The following is a 23,515-nucleotide window of genomic DNA, read 5'->3' on the forward strand; positions in this document are numbered from 1 at the left end:
ATTTTCTTACTACTTATGAGGCATTCTGCTCGTTAGCCGAAGCTAAAGAAACAACAGCAAGAACTGCCCTTTTCACTAGCACAGTCACTCATCCAAATTGTTTCCATTTTTTAACAGGGCGGGGTTGCGGTGGGACGCACTGTGCTTTGATGAGGATGCCTGACCAGAATATGAATTAGAGAGCTTTACAGTTTGAATAGACTGATCCAAACACCCCTGGTTAATATAAGCTAACACTGCCAGGCTTGGATGCTGTGACTCCACCTGGGTTCACCCACACTCAGCAGTTTATACATGTCATCCTGATACTGCAGCACGACTCACCTGTACTGTGCAATGTTACCTTAGACTTAACCTTGAAGACCGTGGACTCACGTTACTTCCTTCTCTACCACTTTTAAACATCTACATGCGTACTTCAGTATCAAACTGTGCCTGATTTGCACAAAACTGCTTTAGCAGGCTCCTAACACTTTCCCTGTTTAATCCATCACCGTAAGCATCAAGTCTACATTTATATCCGCCAGTGTTTTGAGACCTTCAGTCTGCTTTTAGACGGATAGAGAAATTAATTAAAACGTAGATGTACTGGAGCACATCCATACTGCGCTGACAGTTACAAAACACAGCAGCATGGTTTAGTAAGTTACGCCTTCCATGTAAAGTACCGTGTCTGTGTTTTGTAGGAAATGTCGGTATGGTATGGCTCATAAAGTTCATCATTTTAGCAGCAGGGGGGGATGTTTGACAGCTTGTTGGCCACCTGCCTTCTTGTTCCTCTACTATTATTATGAGTCTGATGTGGCTTTGACTGATGGAGTAGATTCCAGATGTGCTAGCCAAGGTCCTGTACAGAAGGTGGTCTTGTAAGAAGGTGAGATAAGGGAGGTCTGAGGGGTTTGAATTAACAGACTTACCTTCGTAGGGAAAATGAACAGCAGTCTCTCCTCTATTGTCAACAGCCAGTGACCAGTTGGCCTCGCTGCCTCACCCCATAGAAGGCTGGAGATCTGTCTGGCCTACAACAGAATCACTGTCCAGCCATTGCATCACATTTCCCTCTCCAATTCCATTTTGCTGATGCATTATCAAACATGTATTTTGGAAGATGAAAGAATCTTATGATAAAAGGGACTACCTCTGATTACCATCTGAATTGCCTCAATCTCTCCCTCATTTCCCACTGTTTATCTCTCATTTCCTCTTGTCTGGGTTTGCAGCTCCAGTGTCTTCGTCCTCTGATTACCACCCCCTGTGCATTTTCTTCTCCCTCTCTCTCTCATGTCTTTCTTTTGTTCCTTTTAGTCCTCTTCAATCTCCTTTCTTACAATTCCTTTATCTATCAATCTCCTCTGTTCCTTTACTTGCTGACAGGATTTAGGAATGCTTCTAGCACCAAAGTTGCTGTTAACAATACAGTTGCCTGTGTATGTGTGTGTTATGCATCATTCTGTTTTGTTGTATTTCATCAGCATTCAAAGACTTCCTGCAATTTCTTCTAATTCTCTCCGTCTTTCTGGCTTTGTATTATGTGTTTGCTGTACTGTACGTGTCCATCTGGTTCAGCGTAGTGAATGAATGGCAGTCTCAGCTCTATCTGGGCTGGGGACCGCCTCTGGCTGCAGCTCAATGGGTTCACTCAGGCAGAGCACCAGAGTTGCTCTCAGACCTGGATCGGCATCTCTAAACAGTGTGAGTCTGCTGTTGTGAGCAGTGTGATAGAAAGTGGGATGATATTAATTCAACCAAACTGAGAGTAAGGAGACGGCATATTTCCTGTGTCTTCATGTCACGTTTTTGCACTGGAGCACATTTTATTTTTGCACTATTGTCGGTATAATACCAACTTTGCATGGCTCAGCACATGAGCTGACATATTAGAGAGTTTTGCTTTGATTTCCTGCTGTGCCTCGTTCTATTTTTACTAGGGAGACACCCAAATAAACTTGAATTTTCCCAATTAGATACCACTGATGTCCCTCTGCTGCAATAGTAGAAGTGCGGAATTTTTATAGTACGCTTTCTGTGTTTCTTGTTGCATCAGACATTGCAGCAGATGCTTAGTTAGGCTGAAAAGCCCTGGGGCTTCAAGCCTAATTTGCTTTACTCATACCAGTAAGTGGAGCTGCCTTCCCTAGCAAATCAAAAGCTGTCCTACTGAAGTGATGCTGAAGGATGAACTGGAAGCATTAGTTTATCCAATGGCTAATTTTTACTCCTTCAGGTTGCTTATTGCCGTTGTGTGTTATGCATCTTTACCATTACGCTATTAGGATGCACTTTACTGTGATTCCAAACATAAAAACGTTCAACTCCCAACATCCTTTTGTATCTTCAAAATCAAATCCAATCAAGCCCTCATAACAAACCAAATATTTCATTGTTGACGCTTATGTGCGGGATTCTCACATACACTGCAGTTCAAAAGTTTAGATTCACCCAGACAATTTCATGTTTGTCATGAAAACTCACACTTTTATTCATGTGCTAGCATAACTGCACAAGGGTTTTCTAATCATCAATTAGTCTTTCAACACCATTAGCTAACACAATGTAGCATTAGAACACAGGAGTGATGGTTGCTGGAAATGTTCCTCTGTACCCCTAAAGACATACACACGTGGACAAAATTGTTGGTACCCCTCAGTTAAAGAAGGAAAAACCCACAATTCTCACTGAAATCACTTGAAACTCACAAGAGTAACAATAAATAAAAATTTCTTGAAAATTAAATAATCAAAAACAGCCATTACTTTTGAATTGTTGATTAACATAATTATTTAAAAAAACAAACTAATGAAACAGGCCTGGACAAAAATGATGGTACCTCTATAAAAGATTGAAAACTATTTGACCAGAGTGACATGATTAACTCAGGTGTGTCATTTAATTGACATCACAGGTGTTTCCAAACTCATAATCAGTCAGTCTGCCTATTTAAAGGGAGACAAGTAGTCACCCTGCTGTTTGGTGAAAAGGTGTGTACCACACTGAACATGGACAACAGAAAGCGAAGGAGAGAATTGTCCCAGGACATCCGAAAAAAAATGATAGACAAACATCTTAAAGGTAAAGGCTATAAGACCATCTCTAAACAGCTTGAAGTTCCTGTGACAACAGTGGCTCATATTATTCAGAAGTTCAAGACCCACGGGACAGTAGCCAACCTCCCTGGACGTGGCCGCAAGAGGAAAATTGATGACAAATTGAAGAGACGGATCGTTGGAATTGTATCCAAAGAGCCCAGAGCAACCTCCAAAGAAATTAAAGGTGAACTCCAAGGCCAAGGTACATCAGTGTCAGATCGCACCATTCGTCGTTGTTTGAGCCAAAGTGGACTTCATGGGAGACGACCAAGGAGGACACCACTGCTGAAAAAAACTCATAAAAAAGTGAGACTGGAATTTGCAAAAATGCATGTTGACAAGCCACAAAGCTTCTGGGAGAATGTCCTTTGGACAGATGAGACCAAACTGGAGCTTTTTGGTAAGGCACATCAACTCTATGTTCATAGACTCAAAAACCAAGCATACGAAGAAAAGAACACTGTCCCTACGGTGAAACATGGAGGAGGCTCAGTAATGTTTTGGGGCTGCTTTGCTGCATCTGACACAGGGTGTCTTGAAAGTGTGCAAGGTACGATGAAATTTGAAGACTATCAAGGCATTCTGGAGAGAAATGTGCTGCCTAGTGTCAGAAAGCTTGGTCTCAGTCGCAGGTCATGGGTCTTCCAACAGGACAACGATCCAAAACACACAGCCAAAAACACCCAAGAATGGCTGAGAGAAAAGCGTTGGACTATTCTAAAGTGGCCTTCTATGAGCCCAGATCTGAATCCCATTGAACATATGTGGAAGGAGCTGAAACATGCCATTTGGAGAAGACACCCATCAAACCTGAGACAACTGGAGCTGTTTGCTCATGAGGAGTGGGCCAAAATACCTGTTGACAGCTGCAGAATGCTCATTGACAAATACAGAAATCATTTAATTGCAGTGATTGCCTCAAAAGGTTGTGCAACAAAATATTAAGTTATGGGTACCATCATTTTTGTCCAGCCCTATTTCATTAGTTTGTTTTTTTAAATAATTATGTTAATCTACAATTTAAAAGTGATGGCTGATTTAGATTATTTAATTTTCAATAAATTTTTATTTATTGTTACTTTTGTGAGTTTCAAGTGATTTCAGTGAGAATTGTGGGTTTTTCCTTCTTTAACTGAGGGGTACCAACAATTTTGTCCACGTGTGTATTCCATTATAAATCAGCCATTTCCAGCTAGTCATTTACCACATTATCAATATCTAAGCTGTATTTCTGATTCATTTCATGTTATCTTTATTGAAAAAATAACTGCTTTTCATTCAAAAATAAGGACATTTCTAAGTGACCTGAAACTTTTGAACGGTAGCGTATACATGAAGGTCCTTTAATTTCAAGCCTAAATTTGACTTCTCTTGAACCTGGAATGATTGGTTTGTCAGAAATGAAGAGGGGAGCAACCATAGTGTAGAAGACAGAGTAAATTACAGCAACTAGGATTTTGGTGGAGTTCATGGAGGAAAAACCAAGGAAGGATCCAAGAAAAGTTTTTGACAAAAAAAAAATAAAAATTAAACTTTCAGAGGAAGAACTATTTTTTTTTTAACAGAAAGCTTTGAAAGCAGTGTCATATGGCGTAAGCACATGTCAACAGTGTACATGTAATTAATTTCACTGGCAGAAGGGGGAGACAAAAGCTCCACACAACAAGTAGAAACAGAAACTTACTCCTTTTCACAGATTAGAAGCATCTATTATATCCACTGCAAAAGGAATTTGTAATTTTATAGACTGTGCAAAACAGGCTCCATTGAAAGCATTTCAGACAGAAGAGAACACCTAGTTTGTCACAGGATGAACTGTCAACCCATGTTCAGTTTCATTTAAGTAGACTTGTCCTCAGTATGAAGTATGTTCCAAAGCCATGTGGTTCTACAGGGAAGATCACCAGCTCCTAATCTGGTTTACAGAGATACTTGAGGAAAGTAAAACACTAAGAAAGTGTTGTTACATGACCAAATATTTCAGGTATTGATTTGGTCACTCCTTACTGATTGTTTGGTACACTGCTGTTGACTTATTTCCTCTCACACTCGCACAGACAGTGTGACAAATCAAAATCAAATTGAGTTGACTCAGCTCTAAGGCAGGAAGTACTGAGTGAGAGAACTGAATTTTGTCTTTTCCAGATGAAGTTCATCAGGGCCTGCCATCATAGCTGTGTGCCAAGGGAATTAAAGAGAACTGGAAGAAGCATAGAAAGACATGTCTTAAAAAACAGGAGGTTTATTATCCATGCAACATTTCAATCCATCCTCTATTTGTTTTATAAAGGTTTCAAAGACAAAATGGAATATATGAAATGTGTTTTTTCCTGCTGAGGGGTTTTGACCACTACAGGATTCCAAACCTTAAAAAACTTTCCCCTCCGACATCTCGGCTCCATCTGTGATACAGACGTAGTGACACACTCAGCATAGCGAATCGATTATCTTTGTTAAGGGACATCACGACAGCCTTCAAGCAGAGAAACAGACAAAGTTGTTAAAGTATAGTATTTCCCCCTGAGAATATAGAAAAAGACTAGCTCTGAATGGAAACACACACTGCCGTCATCAGTATTACCTGCTTTACTTACTTGCTTTAACTGCAAGTCTTTTGCGATCTGTGAGTTCCAAAGACTTTTTCGAGATTTGCTTTTCTCTAATTGTCTTTTTGTCCATTGTTAGACATTCATTTTGATTGGAAGTGACTCTGCCTGGGTTCAGTTTCATCTCAATATGCAAACAACCAATCTAATGTGATTGTGAGGGAGAAAGCAATTATATTTAAGGCGTGAAATGTGATCTTTGGAATCAGTCCATAAATATCACTTCAAGGCATAGTTAGGATTAATGGTAGAAATAGATCCAAGTTGTCATAAATCCTGTCATGACCTTGAACTAGCTGCCAAAATTGTTTTTGAAGAAACCTAATAACAAACATATGATGAAATCATCTGGCAAAATCCATAAACAACGGCCTGTAAAGTTATTGTACAATAACAACAGTTTTTTTGATGAGATAATTCTTGTAACGCTCTCCTGGGAGTTGTGAAAATCCTCCAGCTGCAGCATGGCAAATCAACATTTGACACTAGCAGCTTTGACTGTGTCAAGAGAAAAAAATATTTGGAAGTGAATAAGAGAGTAGAGAGACTGACTGACTGAAAACACAAACCTTCTGGTAGGTGTGTCTGTAAGCATTTGTTTCTCTACACAGTACCAGTAAAAGTGAATAAAATAGTTGTTGTATATGATATATATAGAGCACGATGAGTCATATGTGTAAAAATGTATTAAAAAAAATGTACTTTAATGAATTTTTTGTACAATGATAGATGCTGATGATAGATGCTGACAGATCTCAATCAGTCTGTCAAGAAGCAAACTGTCACATTCTTTCACCTAAACCCAGAGTTCATCTTTTTCTTTTATCTTTCCTCCTCAACCCACAAGGGAACACACACTTCCTCCCAAACACCACTCTTGATCTCTCTTCGTCATATACACTCACATTATTGAGTCCAGGATCAGCATTTATGACACAGTTGGAGGACTCTTGACTTATAGTGAGTTTTCTTTCCTACTGTCTGCACTGTATGGCATCTCAGGATATATCGTGTGGTCTTATCAGTCCCTTTGGGTCCTCAGTTTCACTTGTTTTCACTCTCAGCAGCATTTCAAACCATCTAGGGTTCAAGTCTTGCACTGAATTTCATAGATTTTTCTCTTGTTCATACTTTTTCAAGCATTTTCTGTCAAAGGGATGGTCATTTAGCTGATCTTAGTTAAACACATCAACTGGATATCTTCCAGAGATAGTCTTTTAAGTAACACATTCCTTCTTCATGTTGCTCTACCAACAGCTTTACAGAAACACAAAGTAAGACTTTTGTACAGAAAATGTTGTTTAAGAAGTTAACTTTAGCTTTAACTAAAGAATGTGGAGAAAAGGAATAACTACAGAAACCAAAGAATATAGTTGTATGCACATATAGAAATGAAAGTAAGGAACGTGAGTGCATCCTGAAAAACTTGCACATTGGATTTTGACATTCAAAGTGTGCCTTTGATTAAGCTTGTCTGAGGTAAAGCTGCTTAAAAGGCATAAATAAGTAAAATTTCAGGTGACTGGAAACAAATCAATGTTTCTGGATAAGTGATATCATCCTGAATAGCAGGTTTATGCTCATTATGGTGATTTTTCCTGAGCTGTAACTCCATTATGTCACCTTAGCATCTAAATCCTCTGTTCTACTTCATCTCCTGCAGGTTACCAGGGCCCTCCAGAGTACCTGCTGCAGGCAGCGGGGCATCCAGGAGCCCAGGCTCATCCAATCTCAACCGTCGGAGCCAGAGCTTCAACAGCATCGACAAGAGCAAGCCTCTTCAGTATGCCAGTGGCAATGATAGAGGTAAGGAGTGCTGCTGTATTTATGATTGCATTGCACACACTTACACAGAAACGGTTGCTTTTTTTAAATGAGTAGAGTTTGGTTGGCAGTTAAAGACACCTATTTTACCTTCCCCATCTCGGCCACTTGATGGCACCACTCACACAACACAATTCAAGGCTGCAGGGAAGCCCAGTCCCTCGCTCTACCAATCTTTACCAGTCTGCTGAATCACCCCCAGCTCTTTATTCCAAGTGAGTTATAATGGATGCCATTAAGTGGAGGCGGCGAAAAATTTTCACAGCGTGGCCAGAGCCATTTGAGAGATGACCAGAGGGGCAAATTCAGGCAGCTGCTCCGTCAAGCATGATCAAGCTAATGAAAGTGAATTATGTTTCTGAGAGAAGGATCTTCCAGTGGCGGGGGGTTAGAAAGCATGACATGTCATTTAATGCAAAATTGATCATTGACGAAAACACTGTTGTTTCATTTTAGTTGTTTTAACAGCTTCTTTCTGATGTGATGAGTAAATATAGCGACTCACAATTTTTTAATTACTTGTTTTTCTTCTGTTGGCTCACTCACTGTATTTATAATAGCTTTAAGATTTCCTCGCGACTCATTCACAAAATTTATCATGACTTACTGGCTCACACAGTGCTAATAATTAAAATAATCAAAACCATTCCTGATAACATGATGACAAACCTTTTGCTTTGGCTAAAATGTTTTCTGACTAATGAAGTTTTGTTTTTCATGCTGATATAATGGGTTGGCTTGGTGGTTAGTGCTTTTGTCTCGCAGCTAGAAGCTCCCTGGTTTGCGTCCCAGCCTTTGCACGGTCTTTCTGCCTTGATGGATGGATAGATGTTAATGTATTGCACACTCACTAAGAAAAACACACTGTTGCTTTTAGTATTTGGAGCTGAGAGAGCATCAGTAGGCAGCCATGGCTATGGAAGGGTAAAATTGCTTCAGTAAAACAGTCTTACAATCTTTCAATCCTCAAAAGTCACATCTGCACTTACCCTTTCGATTTCTGTCTAAAACTTCCAACTCGTCAATGGGAAGTTGAGCAATGTGTGGTGAGAGATGACAGGTAGATGGTAGTGGAAGCATGGACAGGTGTACTTTGTAGCTGAAAAGAGAGTACAGTGGAAGTTATGGTGAAACTGGCATTGTGTTCAGCTTGTAATTTAGTTTGAATATCAATATATTTTGCTTAGGGGTATTAGGCTGATCAGTTGCTCACTTTGTTTCTGTTCTGTTTTGTGAATATGGTGCGAGGATATATTAAAGGGCAGGGACTGTGTGACTTTTTCTGGCCGATTCACATTGCGTAGCTGAGTCCTGCCAGAAGACAAACCCTCCGTTTGCAGAGATAAGGCACCAGGCATTGGAGCTTCACTGCAGGGGAGATGAAACAGTATTCTGGTCTAAAAAAAAGAAAAATCAATTGTTGCGAAATGTCAGCTATGCAGCCCGAACCTTCTGGGCAAAAACAGGTAGCAGAGACAGGGAAACAGATAGAGAAAGTGTCTGCCACGAGCCATTTTATACATCTTCTTGAGTCTTACAGCAAGTTTCATTTTCTGCTGTCATCTTACACATTCTTCTGTTTAATCTTACATCCTTTTATCTTTTCTGTTCGTGACTTTACAAACCTTTTATATAAACGGGCTTTGCAGTGCATGCATCACTTTCTATCAGTCTTTTTCAGAATAGTAACGTAACCAAACAGAAATATATTAACCCATTATGAGCAGATAAACAGCATCTGGATTTTTGTTGTAAGTTGATCCCACATTTTCAGATGTTATTTTTTACCTTGTGATCTGATGGTTAAACATGGCTGAATAAGGTTTTTGTCAGTAGATTTTTCACAGTTTCTTCTCCAGTCCAATTTATTAGACTATTTTATGTGATTGTTTTGGCACATAACTACAATATGATATTGTTTGGTCTGTTTTTGGTTTGCCTGTTGTTCCCATCTACGTCCCAATACAGATATTTTGTGTATTTTCTGATTGCGCACAGTAGGCGTGACTTTGTGTGATTGATGCCAGCAATGAAAGCCATGTTTTTGTTTGCGTGCATAATTTTTAATAGGCATGTGTGACCTCTTGAGGATGACGTGAGCCCATTAGAGTCTTGTTTTGTTCCTCTGCTCACACACAGTGACGCTCTGACCAGAGGGAGCTTAAAGGGCACAAAGACCATTGCATCACTCTTGTTGCCATGCAACTATCTAATTAGCTCCAATCGGCTAAATTGAATCATAAAGAGTGCGGATTTTTTGTTTTTTATAAATCTTTATCAAAGAAACTTTCTTTGCTTGTTGAAGATGAAGAGGAGGCAATTGTGCAACTATTTTTATATTGAATTGGGAGACTGTTTAGTTTTATTTTACTTATTATTATTACTCCACCAAGGAGTAATTGGTGTTGGTTTGTTTGTCTGTCTGTCTCTCCGTTGGCAACATTACTTCAAAACGAATTAACAGATTTGGATGAAATTTGCAGAAATGGTCAGAAATGACAAGAACCAAGTGATTGGATTTTGGCAGTGATGCAGCTTATAGTCTGGATCCACAGATTTGTTAAAGATTTCTGTATCATTGTGAGATAACGACACAGCGTCACTGTAACCATGACAACAAGTGAACAGTACATCAGCTGCCTGCTGATGATCACATGATTGCAATCCTACTACAAATCCACCACTGCGGACCACAATTTTTTCTGCTGGAAATGATACAACAACTGAGCAGCCTTGGTGAAGTACTGCGCTCTCTGAGTACTTTCCTTGTTTTCTATTTGACACTAATGTAATGTGAAAACTAACTAAAGTTGAAAATTGATCATGTGGAAGAGGAAAAATTGGATCCAAAACAAGCTTCAGAATTTGGAAGAGAAACTTTCCCGTACCTCGCCAGTGTTTCTCAGTGTTTGTCAATGCAGATAAGGGTCATTTCCAACATACGAATCTCAGATAAACCCAGACATTCGTGTTTGTGGGTTTCTGTGAAGACTCTGGCATGTAGTTTGTATGCGTGTGTTTGTTTGTTAGCAGAGGGTCCACCACCGTCTAGAACAAATGGCATTTCATTTCTCGGCCGCTGAGGCAAACACGAAAGGGAAGAGTCTGTTGCCACGGCAACGGCAAGTCACTGCACGGTGAAAAGTGTGGCGGTGCTGTGAAACAGCCTCTGGGGTGGTGATGGAGGAGCGGGAAGGAGGAAGGGAGATCTCCAAAGACGGGGTTAATTGACTGGACACACAGACAGAGGCACAATCACACAAACGCTTGTAATCTCTTTCATTCACATTCAAAAACTCTCTCCAAAGATGAGGGGTGACATAGAGGACATGCACACATACGTTTGCAATCACACAACGTACTCTCTCTCATCAACATTTATGCCAGTGTCACATTGCTGGCTAGACGCATGAAGAAATGCAAAAAAATATTTTAAAAAAGTCCATTATTTTATTGCACCAGTGGATTTGTAAGTGTGCCTGATGAGGGTCTATCCTACATTTACCTCTGAGCCCTCTGTATTCTGACTTATCCCAGCATTCTAACCTGCTAGCTCATGATAGGAAAACAGGCTGGCTGCCAGTTCATTGCCCTTTTAAATAAGCAGAAATGTGCAAATACAAGAGGAGGTTCTGCTGTTGTGCAAATACACTTTCACACAACCCACCAACACATTCAAAGCGGTTCAGAGGACATTTTTGTGTATGCAGCCGCTTAAGCCTGCATATTAAAAATTTACAAACGCTTTACTGGCTCCTACACATTGTCTTAAACACACAGACACACACACACACACACACACACACTGTAATTAGATAAGTAATTGGAGTCACTTTTCTCATATGAATAAATTTCATTGGTTAAATAGTTCTTCAGCCAGCAGGTTGTTTACCTAGGCATATGTTATTAAAAAAATGAGCATTTCTATGGCATATTCAATAATTGAATACAGCATAAAGCACCCCAGTCTAAATGGAAACTCTCAATCAACTCTGAGCCATGTGTAAGCTCTTTTGTGCCTCAGGTAATGTTGAAACAACCTGCAGAAACATTCAGTAGTTAAGTGTTCAATTACTTCTGAATCCTGGCAAATTGAGCATTATGTGTTAATAGCACTGTATCTCCCACACATTGACTTCTATAGTGATGTAAATCTATTCAAATTAAAGCTGTGACCTGGCCACATATCGGCATTTCCCAGCCAGAACATTTTACACAAAGCTATGTAAAGAAAGTCTCTGTTGCAACCCAGACAGATTTTACTGAGGTGTTTTATGGCATGGTGTGAGATTTTAGAGGATGTTGTCAGAAGCATAAGCCGGTTAAAGTGTCTCGGCCCAACCGCGGTTGAATCTGAACCCTCCTACTCCGCCTGCATGAAGGGGCTTTAAACTGCAGGCTGGAGGTGAATCACAGCCGGCTGAACCCTGCTCACTGTACCGAATGACAGCCAGACAGACACTCAGTCAAATGGTGCATAACATAATGCACCCCGTTCCCTCTTCATTCCTGTCCAATCATAATTTTACCTTTTCCTTTTTTTCCCTCCTCCATTTATCGCTTTCTGTCTGGAAGTCATATCCACAGGAAGATGAAGTTTTGTCTCTCTGTGCCCGCCTGAAGCAAGTATCCATCAGGTTGTGGATCTTGTACTATTTGCGTAAGAGAAAGGTGGAGAGAGCGATGGGAAGAGAGATGCTTGATGGTCTGTGGAGGTTGTGTAAAGGTCACTACTGAAGCTAAAACAGTTTTGTACATGCGTGGTGGCGGTTTTTGTGCTCCGTGGGATTGTGTGTGGCTTGGCTGTTGTAGTGGACGTTACATTTGCCAAGCATAGTTTTACTAAAAAAAGCAAACACGTTTTTTCTGCATTGCAAGTCCATAGAATAGAATAGAATAGCTTTATTGTCATCATACATGGGGGCATGACAAAAAAAAAATAGCTGCCACTGGACAGTGCATTGAAACAAGCTAAATTATCAACAATAAATGACAAGAAAAGCATTCAGAGAGCACAAGTACACAGTACTCTGCCAAGGCTGCTCAGTCGTTTTATGATTTCCAACTTATTAGTGCTGATAAGTCTGCATTGGTGGATTTTTAGTAGGATCATAATCATGTGATCGTCAGCATACAGCTGATGTAGTGTTCACTTGTTGTCATAGTTACAGTGACGCCCTGCCGCTATCTCGCAATGATACAGAAATCTTTAACAAATCCGTGGATCCAGACTATAAGCCACATCCCTGTCAAAATCCAATCACTTGGTCCTTGTGTCATTTCTGACCTTACTTGAAAATTTCATCCAAATCCATTAGTCTGTTTTTGAGTAATGTTGCTAACAGACAGACAGATGGACAAAGGTATGCTGTCGTCACATAACTCCGCTGTGTTCCTTGGCGAAGTAATAACATCAAATGTACATAAAAAACAAGACTATATTAACAATTACAGCGTCTGCAAAAGAGGCAAAATATATACAAAACAGTGTGGAAGGCAAATGAAATCAAATAAAAACCTATAAAATAGAATAAATATGGGCAGGAGATTGCAATAAAAGTGACACTGTGCGTTACTATTTTGAGTTCAGAAGTCTGATGGATCATGGGAAAAAGCTATCTAAAAGTAAAGCTAAAAGAAGAGTAACTTCTCAAACATTATTGATGATCAGAGATAAGATTTAGGTGTTAATCTAGTCATGTATTACTTTCAGAGGAGGTCAAAACTCAGACTGCTGTGGATCATTTTGTTTTAAAGATCATTTTCCTTTCTTGTTAACAAAGCTGGTGTGATTTTGTTTGTTGTCATGGCTACAAAAGGGGGCCTGTCCCTCATAACCACTATTATATTGTACAAATGCAAACACGCTGTGGCAGGCAATTAAGAGGTATAGATCAGGGGGTGGAAGTATGAACAGAGAGGTACAGCACTACTGAGAGCAAACTCCTTTGAGATCATGGTGTAATAATAACAATGAAATCTTTTCTTTTGACCCAGCTTGATGTTGTTATTCTGTCAACTGAGAATAAGCTCTCTCTGTTGTTGTTTTTTTTTTTTAACTTAACACACCATTGAAATCATGTGAAAGTTTTTCATTTTTTTCTTGACTTTTGAGCTAAAAGTGTGTAAAGCCACAAAGGAAGACAGCAGGGAGGCAGAAGAGTATTCTGATTCAATTTCTCCTGTCAAAGAACTCCAGAAAGCCTGTGAGAGTTTCTCATTATTTGAACTAATAATTTGCTTAGGGAAAAAACACACCTGTCAGAGCCCCTATTATGACTATTGTTGCTATATGAAAAGCAGAAAATTAGATTTCATACACGAATGAGCAGAAAATTAAAACTAATTTCTGACACATCCAATCTGACTATTTAGGGGGAAAAATGCAATAGCAATGTATGTGTGTGATCCTTCCTTAATTCTTTGTAGTTTGTCTTTTAGTTGATATGTTGTTTATGGATACATAATAGTCTAGAAAGACCAATATAGTCCCAAAAGGGAAATCACACAAAGCAGTATGTGTTTAATCAGTTCAATGAGTAACTCATTTATTTAAACCAGAACTACATTTTGGAAATTTACCAACTGTAATTTGCCAAATGTCCCTTTTAATGATGTATCTCTCTCTCTATCTTCTCCCCTTGTTCAGAGGCAGTGAGAGGCATCCCAGTACCCAGTGGGATGAATGGGAGTGGTATCGGTGGGATGGTTCCCACCAGCCTCAGTGGGCAGCAGCTGGCCTCTGCCATCCCTTCACCCACAGCTGGAAAGTCGTGGCGCAGCAAGTCCATGAACCTCAAGCACAGTGCCACTTCATCCATGCTGGCAAGCCCTACACACACCCCTTCCACCACCCCATCGCCTCAGGCCCCGGAAGGCCTTCAGCAACATGGAAGCGATGGGTCAAAAGTAGGCTCAGGTGTTGCACCTCCCCAGAGGTCAATGTTAGAGAAGTTTCGCCTGATTAACCCTAGATCCGCTTCAAGAGCATCACCATCTATGGCGGAAATGGCTCTACAGGAGGAAGATGACCTGTCAGAGTACGGTGAAGATGGATTGACGCCTACGGGGTCGGTGTGCAGCAGTGGTAGTAGCAGTGCTACAGCCAAACAGATGCCAACAAAGACCCCCGCGTCATCCCTCACTGCACCGAGCAAAACGTCCTCATCCTCCTCTTCATTTTCAAAGACTTCTGCAAATGGCAGCAGGTCCATGGCCCCGAGCAAAGACAAGGAGGACAAAAGCAGGACTGGGAAATCTGGGAAGGACAACTCTCCGCCTAAAGAGGAGCGTGAGACATTTGCCGACTCTAGCAAGAAATCCTCCAAAATCGCCAGCCTCATCCCCAAGGGAGGGAAGTCATCATCTGGGAAGAAAGACAGCGGTGCCCCCTCGGCTTCCAGCGGCATCCCAAAGCCAGGACTTAAAGCTCCCTCCACGACAACGGCAAAGCCTCAGGGTCAGTCCCAGACCCAAAACCAGGCCGCCTTAAACAGCAGCGGCAACATGCGATCAGGAGACGGGGAGAGAGCCAAACTGACGAAAGGAGGACAGAGTGGGAGTTTTTACATCCAGCGCTCCATTGGGGCCCCAGAGGGCAAACGGACCAGCATGACGTCATCCACCAGCACCTCAGCTCTGTCCGGGTCTAGTGGGATGCTAGGAGGAGGAGGAGGCGGAGGAGCAGCTCTTGGAGGGAATGGAGTCGTTCAGCTTCCTCAGCAGCAGCAGCACAACCACCCCAATACTGCCACTGTGGCCCCCTTCATGTACAGGTAAGATGTCTGTGTGTGCACTAACATCCATAAGATTCTAACAAAAGCATCAAAGCTGTGCATCTCCCACACAGTTTTTCCATGAGAGGTCAATATGTAGAACTTTTTTCTTAAAGTCACACCTGCACTTATTCAAGCACACATCACTCACTCATACCCAATGAAATCTTGGAGTTCTCCCAGTGATCAGCTGGTGCTCCCCACTGTGCATCTTGCTCTCGCCTCCACATCTCCTCCAGTCATTACAGACTAACATCCACTGCCTGCTGCTTGCCAGAGCCTATTATTTGACTGTCTGGGATTCATCTTTGATGTGAGAATCCAGACACTGGCAGCATTCAGGAACCTTTTCCCCTTCTCTTCATTCAGCCAACATTGTTTTGATGCATGCAGCTGGTTGCATGCTTCCCCTGATGTTACAGCCATCAGAGGTGCAGGAAGTGGGTAAATCCGGAGCAAAGAAATAGAAAAGCCGCCAAAGTCTCTGGAAAGCCTTTGTGCTTGGAGAGAAAGGGAGTTAGGAATCCCATTAAACAAGACTTAATCCTTCACCCCTTCTCCCTCTCTCCACTACCTCCTCTGTCGTGCACAGTCAGCTCTGCCTCTTTCGAGCATTAGTAATACTTTAATCCCACACATTTAACAAGTTGCTGTGGCTCTCAGTCCTGGGCAGATAGTGAGTGATAGTCAGCTATGAGGAAGGGAACCAAAACTGAATCTGAAAAAACACAGGCAGCCCACTCAGCGAGCAAAAACTGAACTGAGAAACACTGAATGTAGATGAAAGTGGATGTACCATCTGTGATGTCACACACAGGTTCCTGAAGGAGCATTTAGAAGCTTGGATTTCTACTTACTGCTTGCTTCCATCTTGGCCAATAATCAGAACTAAAAAAACTCACATTTGGCTGTGAGTGAAATTTGGCAATCGACATCCTTTACATCTGGTTGCTACTATATTGCCCACAGTTTTTTTTCTTGTCCCAATATCATTTACAAACAAACACAGACACACATATGAAATAAGCTAAGAGAGTTTCACGTTGTGGGGAACCAATAATCATCATTGATTTGGCACTTTCATTTATTTTAGTTCATTTTAAGTTTCAGTTGGCATTATTTAAAACAAATATTAACAGTTATTTCTGATAAATGATACCTCAAACTTTCAAGTATGTGATGGGAGTTGGTCTTCAAAATCACCTGCCCTTTAGTGGTGGATCAGTAAACCTTGACTGTGCTCTCTTGCGGACACACACAAACAGCTGTGGACACTATTGACACGTAGTTGTTATTCTACTGCTCTCTAGTTTGCTTACAGGATCCCGTGTTATGTATGCACAGCAGATTGGCACTGACACTACCGTTCAAAAGTTTCAGGTCACTTAGAAATGTCATTATTTTTGAAAGAAAAGCATTTTTTTTCAATGAAGATAATATAAAAGAAATTATAAATCCAGTCTAGACATTGTTAAGGTGGTAAATGACTATTGTAGCTGGAAACGGCAGATTTTTAATGGAATATCTCCATAGGGGTACAGAGGAACATTTCAGCAACCATCACTCCTGTGTTCTAATGCTACATTGTGTTAGCTAATGGTGTTGAAAGGCTAATTGATTAGAAAACCCTTGTGCAGTTATGTTAGGACATGAATTAAAGTGTGAGTTTTCATGGAAAACATGAAACTGTCTGGGTGACCCCAAACTTTTGGATGGCAGTGTACATATTCCACATTACTGCACTATTGCCTTTCTGGCATCATCACTGCTTGAAGGGATTCCGCATGACCTCTCGTGGATAAAATTTATGTGACATGGATCCTCCCGCATTTGTTGATGCTGAAATTAATACACTGGCCTTGCAGGTTTACTCTGGCAGTTAAAAATTCAACTGTGCAAATTCAAAATGATTAGAAAGTGAATGACGACCAGCATACAGGGCTAGCTGGTGAGCTGTCATGGCTGAAAAGCTAATGGCTAACAGGCTACAGAGCCAGAGAGAAAGATTTAAGGACTAGTCATTCTCAGTAGCTCTCTTCTATGTTTTCCTGGACAGGCAGCCTGGGAATTTGCTCTCAAGGATTAAACACCAATTAATTCAATAAAGAATTCTTGAAGGAGCAAGCTTGCCTGTGAAAAACACTGTTGAACACTCATTTCACATCCATGAGGGAATACACAGACTGTGGCGCTTCCATTGAAATTACCTGATTTTGTCTCAGTTTTAAATGCTGCTGTGTCAGAGCCTGTACATTAAATAACAACACATTTAAACTAATCCACTGGTGGTGAAGAAGGTCTTGCCTTTGAGGCTGCAGTGCAGATTTATGTCTTCCATACCTCTTTTCTCTCTTCCTAGATAGCTATATCCTTATGGGGGTATTTCCGCAGCTTGCGTCTTCATCCTCTTCTTCTCCTTCTATTATTGTTCCTCTGCAGCAGTAGGCCTCACCCGAAGCTGTCAGTCTGTGTACAATAAGTGTGAAGGCCTCCTGCTGTGCTGCAATTCACCATCATTTTTAGCCCAATTAAGCATCCTTCTCTTGTTTGGTTTTTCTTTCTCCACCCACTGTAAATAGTGTCTCTGCCAAGCTTAACAGACCAGAGTAGTTACAAGATTTTGCTGCCTTTAGTATGTGGAATCGATTTGCCCCCACCTACACACACATTCAGGCACATATGAAGACTTTGCAGTGTCACGAAATGTGTCGTCTGTGTTCTCCTCTGTTCGTCCAACCAAAGTTGACCTGGCTGATTTAGAACAAATCAGGACCAAAGATGCATAAAAGCCGAGTTCAGTTTGTTGCTCATTTGCCACAAATCGCATTTCAATCAAGCAATGTCAATGGTCATGTGACATTCTCCGCCTTGGATTATTAGTTGATAACACAGCACTTTCACAAAAAAATCACACATCTTTATGTCACCAGCAGCGGACTTAGCTTTTGAAAATAATATAATCACTTTTTGGGAAGTAGTAATTTATTTCCTACACTTTCTCATTTTCCCCCCATACATCTACTCTCTTATTTCAGGTCCATATTGTTCTCTACAGCAAAGGGAGTGAATATCTCTGTCTCTGTCTTTGTGAACCCACTGAGGTGAAGGAAGCTTGTGGGAAGAAAAAAAAGCTTTTTCTCATGAGCTGAAGTCAGAGGCTGATGCTACTGTCGCAATAGGAAGCCAGTTTTTATCTGCAGCTCTGCAGGTGGCGGTGGTCCCTGGTGTGTGTGCTGTGTGTCTGTGGGAAGGAATGAACGCTATTCAGTACCGTGCGCTTAGATCTGTCTTTTTTGTTTGTGTGTGTGCAATTTTCTCAGTTTCTGCGTCTAAGTTTCAGTGTGTGTATTTCAGGATTTGTATGCAGTTTGCACGTGTTTCATCATGCATGTCTGTATGTGTTTGTATGTGTATCTGCTGTCACTGTCTGTAACTGTGTTTTTCTATGTCACCATTAGTCTGTTATTGTGTTCATTGTGTTGCGTTTTTGTGTATCCTTGTAGTTGTGAGTGCATGCGTGTGTACAACTCTTCCCTCAAGGAGTGTGTCGGACTTGTTTCTTTACATCAGCAAACAAACAGTGAAGCATGATGCAGCATAGTACTGAAGAGAGGAGGAAGATGCACACACATTTAACACACTTTCCTGCACACACACACACACACACCCTGGCACACACAAAAGCACTCTTAGAAAATATCTCATGAGACCATCCCCTCCCATTTGAGACATCCATCTGTTGAATATCGAACTTAGACTAAAATCTGTCTGAGAAATTCAACTCTTGCGTAACATCACAGAGACACAGACTAAATGCAAAGGAGGGAAAATTCTGGCTGCTGCTCAAATTAAAGCCATAAAATCGTATAGTCACTGGCCTTTTTAGTCCCAACATTTCAACAAATGTATCTACTTGACATACTCGTAGCCCTTTATCATTTTAGCCACTTCACAGGCTATAAAATATTTATGAGATAATATTGTTTTTATGTTGTAGTAGTGTTTAATGCTGTGTTAAACTACAACTAAATGGTGCTAATTCACAAGTAAACAAAATGTGAAGAATTCCCCTTAAGGTGTAATGGAATTTTATCTTTACAAAACCAGAACGCAAAAACAGCACTCCGACAGCGCAGTACTCCTCCAAGGCTGTCCATTCCCTCACATGGCATTGTCAGACATGGAGCATTTATTAGTTATTGAATAGGGGTGTAACGAAATTTCGTGCCACGAATTTTCGCGAAATAAAAAATGGCGAAATAAAATTGAAAGACGCACGAAATAAAAAACGCGAAGGGGCGCCACGCACCACTGAGACTGATGATTTTTGACCCTCCTCACCTACCGTAGCAAACTTCAAAACGGAGGGAGACGAGGTTGAGGAATTAGCTGACGCTCCTTCATCAAATAAATCAGTTGTGTGGACCTATTTTGGCTTCCCATGTAAACGGCGAGAGAACAGTGAGAAGACTGCGGATAAAACAAAAACCGTGTGTAAAATATGCCGCTACAGTTCGCTGTATACTGCGGCGAGTACAACTAGTTCACAGTTCAGACATTTATAGGTCTAGACTGCAGCTCCTAGGATTACTATTTGTTTTCCTTTTCATTCAAGAATGCAGTTATCCTGATTATTACAACAAAGCACATTTATTGAGATTTTATGTTTGTATTTGCACTGTAGTCTAAATAAGGGGAAAAAACTACAAATTAGTTTTTTTTTTCAAAGAGCATTTATTTTGTACTGATGCAGCATTATTTTTTTGTATGTCGGCATAAGGAAGAAAATAAATTCCTACTGTTGGGGATTTTCTTTAATCTTTATTTCCTATCATAGTATTTCGAGTATTTCGTATCGTGAGCCCTGTTTCGTATTTCGTATCGTTTCGTGAGTTGACCATTTCGTTACACCTCTAGTTATTGATGATCAAAAATCACAGGCAGCATGTGTCCATTTATTATAGATGTACCCAGAAACAAAATAGACTTGCGCTGAGCACAGGCATGTGCTATACATGTGTACATTATGTACAGATACTGAATTGGGTGACATAAATATGTAGCAGGCGACAGGAATTGATGGAACTCAGAAACACCCCCTCAATTTAATCAACTGTTCCTTGTATAATTTCAGACAGAGAAGTCCCGAGTAGTCCGCAGCATTGGATTTGTAGGATCGCAGTCATGTGATCACTAGCAGGTGGCTGATGTAGCGTTCACTTGTTGTCATAGTTACAGTGATGCCATGCCGCTCTCTCACAATGATACAGAAATATTTAACAAATCCATGGATCCAGACTATAAGCTGCATCACTGCCGATATCTAATCACTTGGTCCTTGTGTCATTTCTGACCTTCCCTGAAAATTTCATCCAGATCCATTAGTCCGTTTTTGAGTGATGCTGTGCACAGACAGATTAACAGACAGAAGGACAAATGTACGCTGATTGTCAAATAACTCCACTCCATTCCTTGCCAGAGTAACTACATGTAATTTACTACCTAGAAAAATATCACCAGCAGCTGATCTGAAACAGTTCACATTGAAACAACAATCTATAGCCCCACTTTGAAAAACAGTTTGTTGTTCAATGCTCTGTGTATGGATTAAAAATATGCTTTACCATTTATTTTGATGTATGGAGTTCCAACAGTGAACAGCTTAAAAAGGCTGATTAACCACAAGAGTGGAGCAGTTTTCACCACTGTCAGGAAAAACACCATGGCTGTCGTATGTGCAGTCTGCAGGACTTTGAGTTTAGCATGCGTTTCAGTCTGTCTTTGTAACTGCTGTGTATCATTTGCTCTTTGTGCCTTCAGGACATTCTCAGAAAATGACTGCACCATGGTGGCCCCAGCCGACCCCTGCCTCAGCCCCACCAAGGGAGAGCTAGTCTACAGCAAGACAGCCAAACAGTGCCTGGAGGAGATATCAGGTACAGCGGGTCAACACACATGCTGTGGGATCTGTGTAGATGATATTTCTCTGTGTGGGTGTGTGAATGCAAACATGTATCATTACATTAACATTTGCCCTTTTAATAACAGATATATAGGAGTCTAACCTTCATCTGCTGTTCACAGTATCTGCATTTATTTAATGTTGACCTGCAATTCTGCATTACATGAGAAGGGAATTTTTTGGAAAATTGTGTTTTCTTTTATCAGAAAATGCAAAATTAAATTAGCTTGGATGAAAACTGTTGCATTACATAATGAATTAGCTATTCTTTGTAATATTTGAAAAAGACAAGGCTGCTGGGTCTGTTAATAGAGTACAGGTAAATAAAATAACTGCAGGATTGGAGAGCTTTTGAAGGCTACTGCTGTGGCTAGCACAGTGTACTGGTGTTGTGCGAGTGTGTTTCCAGTGAGTGCGTATGTGCTGACGTGAGTGTGTTTGTGTTTACTGGGGGGATTCCTGTTACCACGCTGATTTCATGTAGTGAAGGGAAAAGGTCAGCGCTGACAGCTGGACACAGGGAGCATCTGTGGCTCTGTGTTTACATCCCTGCAGGCTGCCATCATCTGTTACAATCCCAGAGCTGCATCACCACCAGTCACCATGGCACATTATCATCAGTACATACACGGGATTTATCTTTTTATGCCTCAGCAGAGGGATGGTTTTGGTAAATGATCACAAATAGATACACTGTTGTTCAAAAAGTTTGGGATCACTTAGAAATGTCTTTATTTTTCAAAGAAAAGCAGTTTTTTTCAATGAAGATAACATTAAATGAATCAGAAATACAGTCTAGACATTGTTAATGTGGTAAATGGCTATTGTAGCTGGAAATGGCTGATTTTTAATGGAATATCTCCATAGGGGTACAGAGGAACATTTCCAGCAACCATCACTCCTGTGTTCTAATGTTACATTGTGTTAGCTAATGGTGTTGAAAGGCTCATTGATGATTAGAAAACCCTTGTACAATTATGAATAAAAGTTTGAGTTTTTATGGAAAACGTGAGATTGTCTAGGGGACCCCAAATGCTTGAACAATAGTGTATTTCTTTACAAAACCTTTGCAGAATACTTTAGTGCAGATAACAGTAGGGCTGGCCCGAATAGTGGTTTCTGGTCTCTGGATATTTGGGCCCTATCAAAGACGAATATCCGCGCGAATATTCGGATACCAAAATTAATATCCGGATACCGCCATAGCAAACGAATATTCAGATATTCCGGATATTCGGGTCCAGCCCTAGATAATACAATCCAATCCAACATGTATGAGTGATGGGTTTCATACATAACCTAAAATGAGACACTAAAACTGGGGAAAGTTGTTAAACCACATAATAACTTAAGATGATTTCGTGAAGTTAATGTTTTTAAACATAGAAGCTCACCATCCTATTCAATGGGGCTGGGCAATACAGCTAAAAAATTTCTCACAATAAAATGGTTAATTTCAGTCATTGTCGGTAATTATAATTTTTAACCCTTACATAGATGCACGAGTGATTGGACTCCTCCACTCTTCTATAAGTGGGTAAAAAAATGACCCATATCAGAATTAATGTGTTTTTATGCCATTTTTGTCATTTTGGTTAAGAACAATAATTTGTGTTATTGTTTGTATTATATTTTTGTCCACACAAAATGATTTCATGTTTGAAAATGAAGAATATTACACAGAACAGCAATAGAAGAATGTCAACATCCATTTTGTTGGCATTTTCCACTCTTTTCCTCTACTGTTGCTGCTCTCCATCCCTCTAACTTTGAGCATCACCACTTGTAGGTAGTACTACAAACATTACAATTTCTTTAAACGTATAAAAGAGAACTTAAAGATTTAAATGGAATGATATCAAAAACATGTTTTTTTGACAAATAGCTGGAAAACGAAATGATAAAAACCCTTCATTACAAAGATATATCAAGAAAACGCCCTCACCTGGTCATTTTTGACCCACTTATACATCTAAGGGTTAATGGCCTGGCAAATAAAGTTTTAGTGGAATTTTTACTTTTGATTTAAGCCTATCATGATAGGTAGTTATTTTAATGTTAGCACAATATTGAAAAGCACACACACTTATTAATACGTTTACACACATGAATAATAAATAAGGATATAGAGATGATCTCACCCTGATGCACATTAAATAAATATAGAAAGCAAGTAAAACTTAAAGGCACTCAGAGGGCAACCAGGGCGAAGTTTCCACACCACACTGAGGTTAAACTTCCAGTACTGAGTGCCTCAGAGCA

The 23,515-nt window shown here is 40.4% G+C and overlaps 1 protein-coding gene across 12 annotated transcripts in view; it reads left to right on the top strand.

Annotated features, from left to right (window-relative positions):
- nav3 (neuron navigator 3) overlaps positions 1–23,515 on the top strand; it is a 660,678-nt gene that overhangs the window by 524,885 nt on the left and 112,278 nt on the right. For all 12 annotated transcript variants that reach the window (XM_051948572.1, XM_051948574.1, XM_051948567.1 and 9 more), the window contains 3 exons: positions 7,356–7,498; positions 14,166–15,291; positions 21,112–21,227. In XM_051948572.1, coding sequence (XP_051804532.1) covers positions 7,356–7,498; positions 14,166–15,291; positions 21,112–21,227 — 1,385 coding nt within the window. The remainder of the gene's footprint in view (positions 1–7,355; positions 7,499–14,165; positions 15,292–21,111; positions 21,228–23,515) is intronic.

This window comes from Acanthochromis polyacanthus, chromosome 1, assembly GCF_021347895.1.
Source record: "Acanthochromis polyacanthus isolate Apoly-LR-REF ecotype Palm Island chromosome 1, KAUST_Apoly_ChrSc, whole genome shotgun sequence".
Lineage (NCBI taxonomy): Eukaryota > Metazoa > Chordata > Actinopteri > Pomacentridae > Acanthochromis > Acanthochromis polyacanthus.